Below are 9,194 nucleotides of genomic sequence, written 5' to 3' on the forward strand. Positions count from 1 at the left end.
ATTAATTACTCACCCTCATGTCGTTCCAAACCTGTAAGACCTTCGTTCATCTTCAGAACACAGATTAAGATATTTTTGATGGAATCTGAGAGCTGTCTGACCCTGCATAGACATAGACAACTGAAATGTTCCCAAGTCGGCGTGACGCAGCTGACACAGACCAGCATACGCTGTTTACATCCAGCGGATATTCTCCAAAATGGCACCAGGGTGATGCGGAGGAGACGAATTGTTGAATAAAGTTGTTGTTTTTTTCTTTTGCGCACAAAAAGTATTCTCGTAGCTTCATAAAATTACGGTTGAACCCCTGATGTCACATGGATTATTTTACCGATCTCCTTGCTACGTCTCTGGACTTGGGAACATTTCAGTTGCGTTGCTGTCTATGCAGGGTCAGACAGCTCTCAGATTCCATCAAAAATATCTTAATCTGTGTTCTGAAGATGAACGAAGGTCTTACGGGTTTGAAACGACATGAGGGTGAGTAATTAATGACATAATTTTCATTTTTGGGTGAACTAGCCCTTTAAACTGAAAGGCTATAAAGTACATGCTGTTCCCTTTAGCGAGCTAATCCGGCTGGCCTTTTCTGCCTCCCTGGAATTTAAATCATTTTGGAGACTGCCTTTGCTTACACACATATACGCAGACACACACTCTGACTGCTCGCAGCACTTAGCCTGGATGTCGGCAGAATACTCCACAGCGCTCATCACCAAGGGCAGCGGCCCATATAATTGGCTGTTGTCTCCGCTGGTTGTGGGCGGCACAAACTTTATTGCTGTCTGGCCTGTTTTAAAATATTTTATTTGTTAGAGTGGTCTTTGGCACATGTCGCAGTATGTAGCTGCAAGTGGGGTCAAGTACATTGGTCATACTTTAATTTGGGGACCAATTCTCACCATTAACTAACTATTAACTACGACTTTTGCCTCAATAAACGCCTAATTTGCTGCTTAATAATAGTTAGTAAGGTAGTTGTTGAGTTTTGGTATGGGGTGTGATTAAGGGATCTAAAATATGGTCATGCAGAATAAGGCATTAATATGTGCTTTTTAAGTACTAATAAACAGCCAATATGCTAGTAATATGTATGTTAATAAGCAACAAGTTAATAGTGAGAATTGTTCTCTATACTAAGTGTTATCAGTACATTTGACTTAAACAAGACACTCTAGGCAAAACCACAGTTGTTGTTTTTTCAGGAACTGGTCAATTTTGATGTTTTGGCCTATTTTGCTTTCATAACATGGCTTTATTTCAGACTAGTGGAAAGAAAACATTCAAAATACATATTTAAGTGTTTATTTTATTACACTTTATTTTTTGCTTCTGTAGATTTCAATGACAGTGCCTTATATTGAAAGGCCATTTGCTCAAAATTAGTTTTTTATACTTCTGTAGCACTTCCAGTAAACTAAACTAAAACATATCTATATTCTGAAGGTTTTTACCGAGGGGTTTGTTGATACATTATTCGCCTAATTTTGATTTTATTCCTAAAAATATGGTTATAATGAATATTTTTCTAGCTGTTGACATTATTTTCTGATTTATGGAATAATAAAAACGATTTTTAACTCTTAATATGTCAACAGAATTAAATAATTTTTAACCTTTAGTTCAGATTTTTGTTCTGGAAGTGTATGCAAATGAGTGCTTATTTAATAAGATAATGCCTCATTTCCATAATCAAACACAACTTTTCAGAAAACTTCGTCAATCATGCTGTGATTAATCAACTGGGGAAAGTGTGGTGATATCGGTTACATTTTTTGCCCCATTAGGGCTATGTCTACATTAAACCGGATACATTTAAAAACAGCTTTTTCATTTTAAAATGCTCTCCGTTCACACTAGTGTTTTCCAGACGTTTCACATCACAGTTTTAACCTTGCTGCACATGCGTAAAACCTCATAAGAGCTCACAGAGATGATACAGATGCACAATATTCTTCTGGCAGGATCATTTTATTTAGCAAAATATCTCTCCATTCAATGATGCGTCCAGGTCACACTCAATCACCATCATATGTTTGGGCTAAAAGCAACCGCCCTCATGTTTTGCCAGAGGACAGCAAGTGCCAGTAAATTTTCTGTCATCTTTGCAGGACTGTGATAAGAAGAGTGTACAAAGTACCGTATCTTAAGCAACAGTGTGAAAGTGAATAGCACATAACGGGCACAATACCGGTATAAACATAGATAACTGTCGGTACAATATGCGTCACGACTAAACCTGCGTCATCGTTTTTACAGTCTACACTACAATGCAAACTTTGGAGAACTTTTTCAAAAAGCTTCATTTTTATTGAGAAAAATGCAGGCTTAGTGTGAACGGAAGGCCAAAATGGAGAGAAAAAGATACATTTTCAAATGAAAGCGTATTAGTGTGTCGTAGACGAGGCTCACCTGTAGTGTCTTGCTTTAAACAATCTTCTAAACTATTTTGCCTGTTATTTGTTAAGCCAAGACACATGACTTAAACATATGTGCATAATTTACAATTACGGACTTCATCAGCTGTCTGTGTTTTAAGGCCACGTGCAGCACAAGACTCGATGGTTCCCTTGCATGACGTGGTGGTTTTTCCCCAAGGCATTATTAGGCAGTATGGGCTGCATGGTTTTGGAGTCTGACTGGTTTCCTTACTCTGTTTTTTTTTTTCGCTGATGATATTTGTCTTTGCCCATTATATGCTGACAAACAAGTCTTCTTTCATTTCCTGTCAACAATTTTTTGCATTGTCACATTTTTCCATTGAAAAGTGCTGAAATGCAATAAACCACGCTCAAAAACAAACCTGGCAGCTGAACACCTGATCTGCTGATGTTTCTCCCAGGATGCTTTTGAAACGGCAGCGAGAGCTGAGGGTGGCCTCTCATTGGATGGGGGCAGTGCATCTGACCCAAAAGAGTTGGAGGACGAAGTCGGGAGAAGCAAATACCACCACAGTGTTTGTGTACTCAAGCCCATCCGCTCCACCAGCAAGTACGTACTAAAGTTACTGAGCAGTGTGCCTATCATTTCAGTTAGCAAATCGTGATGGGTAACACTGTGTCCATTTTCAGATGTCTACATATTTGTGAAGGTCAGTCTCTCAAATGTCAAAGGCTCAGTAAACCTGAGATGCCAATAGAAGCATATTCTGAAACAAATGGTGACAAACAGAACAATTTGAATAGATTACAGGGTCAGCTGTTAAGTGGTTAATAACAGCCTTAAAGGAATAGTTTACTCAAAAAAAATTTTGAAAATTTTCTGAAAATGTACTCAGAATGAAGTTTATTTCTTCATGGGAACAGATTTGGGGAATTTTAGCATTATATCACTTGCTCACCAATGGATGCTCTGCAGTGAATGGGTGCCGTCAGAATGAGAGTCCAAACAGCTGATAAAAACATCACAATAATCCACAAGTAATCCACACCACTCCAGTGCATCAATTAATATCTTGTAAAGTGTAAAGCTGTGTGTTTGTAAGAAACAAATCCATACTTAAAGGGATAGTTCACCCAAAAATGAAAATTTGATGTTTATCTGCTTACCCCCAGAGCATCCAAGATGTAGGTGACTTTGTTTCTTCAGTAGAACACATTTGATGATTTTTAAGTCCAGCCGCTGCAGTCTATCAGTCGTATAATGCATGGCAATGGTAAGACTGATAGACTGCAACGGTTGGACTTAAAAATCATCAAATGTGTTCTACTGAAGAAACAAAGTCACCTACATCTTGGATGCCCTGGGGGTAAGCAGATAAACATCAAATTTTCATTTTTGGGTGAACTATCCCTTTAAGGCTTTTTTTAACTTCAAACCTTTGCTTCCAGCTAAAATAAAGAGTCCTCTATCCCATAATATTGTTTTCTCAAGTGAAAAATTCATCATGTCTGAATCAGGAGAGAAATATGCACAGATAAAGCACCTTTTACAAGTGAAAACAGTCCAAAACAGCTCAAATGTGTGGGTAGATATTGAGGTGAGAGAACAACAGGGGATGGACTTTTTCGACTGGAAGAAGCTTATTATGGATTATGGACTCGTATGTTGGCCAGAAGGAATGGTTTAAAGTTAAAATGCCTCAATACTTCATCCAAGGGGAGATGAAATATTGAGTTTGGGTTTGGAACGACTTGAGGGTGACATTTTTCATTTTTGGATGCACTATCCATTTAAAGGAGGGACATATCACAGCATAACTGGGTTGGTTGAGCAGAAGCCTCAATAGTGATTTGCGGTTAGTAAATTGACTTGAGTGTGGATCTCCATTGAGGTTTTAATGCAAATTACATGGATTCACACACCAAAATAAGACAACACTGAGGATCCATGAATTTGACAATAAACTAAGCCAGGATATTGACACAAATTGTAAGATTCGATTGGATTTCAATTCACAAGCTTGCAATTTGGAGGTACGCTATAAATAATGTTTTATAAAGTGTAGTTCATGCATCAATTGAAAACAGCCTAGACTAAAATATAGATTCTTAGGATTTAAGAATCAGTTCATCAAAATGAGAATCGATTCAAATTGAGAAATCACTGTTGTCAACCCAGCCCTAGTAAAAACATCTTTGTTGAATTTCAACAAAAGCCACATTTAAGTAAAATTGCAACCCTATAAAAATGACAGTGCGGTGATTAAGCTCAAATGACACAGTTTTACGAGACATACACTGTGTCCCTGAGAAAGGCACATGGGACTTACACAGGGTGGCCCTAATAAAATAAACCAAATTGCACTGAATTCAAATACTGCAGCTTAGAGACTAATCCACGTCTCTTGCCTCTTCTCTTGTCCTGTTTTTCATTGTGTCATCACAGGTATCAGCATCCAGTCGACAACGCTGGCCTCTTCTCCTTTATGACATTTAACTGGTTGGCCTCACTGGTGGTGTTGGCCCATAAGAAGGGTCAGCTGTTTCTGGAGGATATTTGGGCTGTGTCGCAGTTCGAGAGTTGTGAAGTCAATCGTCACCGGTCAGTACTGATATATGACTTCCTATCAAAGATCAAGCACTCATCCAGCTAAAATTTATGTAATTCAGAGCTGGCAGATGCAACCTCCTCATACAGTACTATGGTGGTACCAAATGGTGTCAAATGGTACCAGTACTATAAATACTACACTGAACGATTGATGCAGCATGGTAGTTTCATAGTACTCCAAATTACTTTAAAGAATATCATTGCATTGGATGGCTCATGTCCAAATCAAGTACTTCTTGGACCTGGAGCCAGGCCTGATGTAACTGGTAGATGCATTGCATATTAACAAGACATTATTTCCACAGGCTGGCCGGGCTGTGGGATGAAGAAGTCAGGTCACGAGGGGACGGGGCGTCTCTTCATCGTGTGGTCTGGCATTTTTGCCGCACGCGTCTGCTGCTGTCCATCCTCTGCCTTATGGTTACTCAACTCGCAGGCTTCAGTGGCCCAGTAAGTAACACCATCTCAGCTCTGTTGTGTTTTTCTTGTGTCTTTCCCCTCTATCGGTCTCTCTCGCTCTAGCGCTGTCTGTGTCTCTGTGTATTATTAGCTTTGTAGACCCACCTATCAAATCCTGCCCCCCCTCAAATGCTCAGGTGAGTGTTCAGATGGGGAATGAACGGTGTGTTACATTATTACTGGGCCTCAGAAGTTATTTGCTTTACCTCTGTGGTGTTTCCAGTGTGGCTCCCAAAACCATTTTATCAATTCATTTAACCATTAGTGCTATTTATAAAGTGCCTTAATAATGACTTGTGCCAACACCAAGAGTATTATAGCTGGTCTGCTGCTTTTCGCCAAATAGTTTGACTTTCACATCACTAAAATAGGGGGAACCTTATCAGATGTTATAGTTTAATGTTATTGAAGTATGTTATATCTGCGCTACTAACAGCACCAAATTGAATTTCAATCCATTTGAGCTGCTCAGTTGTGTCAGATGTAACAACATTAGCTCAAACATAGAGTGCATTTGTGTGCATTAGTTGGTTCCGGAAGTATTTTTTCCATTAAATTTTCCCATAGTAAAATGTAAAAAAGTCTTTGTTAAAGTGTTATAAGCCACGAACAACAAGCTATGAGGTGAATCACAACTTTGCAAACTTTAATTTGAAGCAAAAAAGTATTTGAAAATCATAAAAAAAGACAAAAGTACAAGACCGTGTACTTAACAGTATTAGTAAGGGAAAGAACTACAATCCCATGAAGGATTGCGAATGACATAATTGAAATAAAAAAATGGAGAAACATAAAACTATTCATTTAAAGTTGTTAATTATGTCTGTAGAGAAAATATATAGTAAGTTTATTGTAAAATATGCAAGATCTTTTGGTGAGATCTGCTCGCAGCAACTCTGATTGGAGGGATTTTTGTACTGCATCATGGGTAATGTAGTTTTTCACCAGGAATTCCATTTTGAAGTTGAAATAATACAAACTGATGGCTTCAACAAAATCATTTACCATCAATCAACAACCTCGTTGCCCACAGTAGGTCTCGCTTTAAAGGTTTATAAGGTATCGTTAAAAGTCAGTTCCCCTTTGGAGAAAACGAATGGAGTTTTTACGTCCGCAACCCGACTGCTGCACTCTATTGCCATTAGTTCGAGGCAGGACTACCAGCGGTCAGTATTTTTCAGTTCTGTTTGGTGCTGCCAGTTGTGCAGAAGTGACACACTTCACCTTTAAGCAAGCCTATTAGTTAAGGCCAAACGTTATTAATCATAAATATCCTGTAGTTTTAATGAAGCTAAAGATAAATGACTCAAAGCTTAGTCATCAGTTTTTGTTCCAAGAACAGAAAAACAGAAACCAATTTATTACACCTGTTCAAAAACTGCTGCTCTATGATTGTGCAAGTTTCTGTTTGTCTCTTGCTTTCCAGGTACCAGGTGTTTTATATCTGTGGTGTTATTATCGGGTAGATAATAAGGGAAGTATTCTGTTCTTACGGTCCACTATGAAATGCTAGATTTGGGATACAACTTAAGGTTAGGGGCATTGCATGTAGCACAAACATAGTCTAAAGAGAAGTCTCCTTAGATCAGGAGGATAGGCTAACATTTTCTTCAAGGAGAGCTTCTGTCACTGTCCCACCATGGGCGACACAGCAAGGCTCTGTCTCCTTCAACTTTTTGGAGAAAATCGGGCTTATCAAAAGATTCTGTTTAATCATCAACTGCCTTTCTCTCCCTGTTGTCTATATTTAGCAGCTCCCTGTAGAGCATCTCCTTGAAGAGATACCTGTCCTTGCTCTGATGACTGAGGTCAGGGGTGGTTTTAATAAAATCTAGCAGCTGTGTTCAACCACATGGGTTTGCCCTTGTTCCCAGTTTATGTCTGCATATCCTTGACTGAGTATGTGCATGATATTTGAGAACGGTGTGCGTGTGTGCGACTGTGTGCTTGTATGACTTTCTTGAACTGTCGAGCTGGTAAAGTGTTCTGTGTTTTGTGCTTCCGCACACTCTGCTACTATTGTAATTGATATTAATTTTCAGGTGTTAAAACAAAAGTACGTATCCATCCTGTACCCCAACCTGATGTGACTAGGTAAAAAGTCTTTGAATCCACAAACAAGGGACATTATGTCCATGATTGTCACATTGCTATGTCTCTCGCACAGACTTTCATTGTCTCTCTTGTTCTTTTCCGAAGGCTAGAGAAAAGGGCCACATAAGGTAATAAACTATTAGGACACAGGTTGACATTCTCTCTCAGTAGACGTTGCCGCTCCCTCACTGTCTCCAATGATTAGAAGCCGTGCGTTTTATGATGACGTCCCACACATAGCATACAATGATCTGCATCTCTACCTTTTTCTGCCCAACGATGTAAACTTGTCAGATGTTTTATGATGAGGAAGGTCGTGAAGTGTGCTGGTGCGCGGCTGTGTTTGTATCCTCAGTCACGCCTGCTGTGTCCTGTCGCCCCCTTGCTCGTCCTCCCTCTCCGCAGGCGTTTGTGGTGAGGCGGTTGCTGGAGTATATGCAGATGAGCGAACCCGACCTGCCCTACGGCTTGCTGCTGGTGCTGGGCCTCTTGGCCACCGAGCTGATTCGCTCCTGGTCCCTCGCCCTCACCTGGGCGCTCAACTACCGCACTGGCACCCGCCTGCGTGGAGCCATCCTGACCTTGGCCTTCCACAAGATACTGCGTCTGCGCAGCCTTCGGGAGAAGACCATGGGAGAGGTACGGTGTTGAGGGACGGGTGAGGAGTTTTGGATTAATGAATTGGCCATTTAGGAAGGTTAGGAGCAGATATCCTAGGGTGTTGAATGATGAAGAGATGAAGAGTGAAGGAAAATATCTAAAGAAGGTGATGCCCGCATATATTTCATGGTAGTCTACGGTATATCTCACACGTCTTGCCGACGTACGTGTTGCTTTTCTCTTTAGCTGATCAATATGTGTTCGAGTGACGGGCAGCGCATGTTTGAAGCCGCTGCCATGGGCAGCCTGTTGGCTGGAGGCCCCCTGGTGGCCGTGCTGGGAATGGCATACAACTTATCCGTATTGGGGCCGACGTCTCTGCTAGGCTCTGCCGTATTCATCCTCTTCTACCCCACTATGGTGAGCTTTCCGTTCATGCTTCATGTTGCTTTTCCAATGGGAGTTTCCGTTGTAACTCCGATGTTTCTCCTGTAGATGTTTAGCTCCAGACTGACGGCGTACTTCAGGAGGAAGGGAGTAGCCATGACTGACCAGCGTGTTCAAAAGATGAATGAGATTCTGAACTACATCAAGTTCATTAAGATGTATGCCTGGGTGAAGGCCTTCTCTCAAGCTGTGCGAAGTAAGTTGTTTTTTTTAGCTTGCGTGTTTGGCTCAGTGTTGTTATTTAGTATCAATGTCTGATCTACTAATGTAGTTTTTGTTAATATTTTGAATTAGATTTTATTTTTATATGTTATCTATTTTAATTTTAGTTAAAGTTGTAGTAATTTTTGTCGTTTTTAATTTTTTTACTGTCTATGTCCAAGTTTTAGTTTAGTTTTATTTAATTTGAGTCAACTTAAACTAAATGGAAATGACAAAATGAAATAAAATATATAACTGAAACTGAAATATATATATATATATATATATATAGAGAGAGAGAGAGATTTATTAACATATTAAAATATTTAATTAATATTTTGAATTAGTTTTTATTTTTATATTTTCCATTTTTCCATTAATTTTAGTTCAGGTTTTAGCTG

The 9,194-nt window shown here is 39.6% G+C and overlaps 1 protein-coding gene across 1 annotated transcript in view; it reads left to right on the forward strand.

The window, feature by feature from the left end:
* The window catches only part of LOC107670605 (multidrug resistance-associated protein 5-like), a 40,211-nt gene that overhangs the window by 13,104 nt on the left and 17,913 nt on the right, over positions 1–9,194 (forward strand). The window contains exons 3-8 of the mRNA XM_016463247.1: positions 2,843–2,991; positions 4,828–4,983; positions 5,298–5,442; positions 7,951–8,184; positions 8,392–8,565; positions 8,641–8,788. Coding sequence (XP_016318733.1) covers positions 2,843–2,991; positions 4,828–4,983; positions 5,298–5,442; positions 7,951–8,184; positions 8,392–8,565; positions 8,641–8,788 — 1,006 coding nt within the window. The remainder of the gene's footprint in view (positions 1–2,842; positions 2,992–4,827; positions 4,984–5,297; positions 5,443–7,950; positions 8,185–8,391; positions 8,566–8,640; positions 8,789–9,194) is intronic.

The sequence above is a fragment of the Sinocyclocheilus anshuiensis genome, unplaced genomic scaffold (genome assembly GCF_001515605.1).
Source record: "Sinocyclocheilus anshuiensis isolate Anshui unplaced genomic scaffold, SAMN03320099.WGS_v1.1 scaffold140, whole genome shotgun sequence".
Lineage (NCBI taxonomy): Eukaryota > Metazoa > Chordata > Actinopteri > Cypriniformes > Cyprinidae > Sinocyclocheilus > Sinocyclocheilus anshuiensis.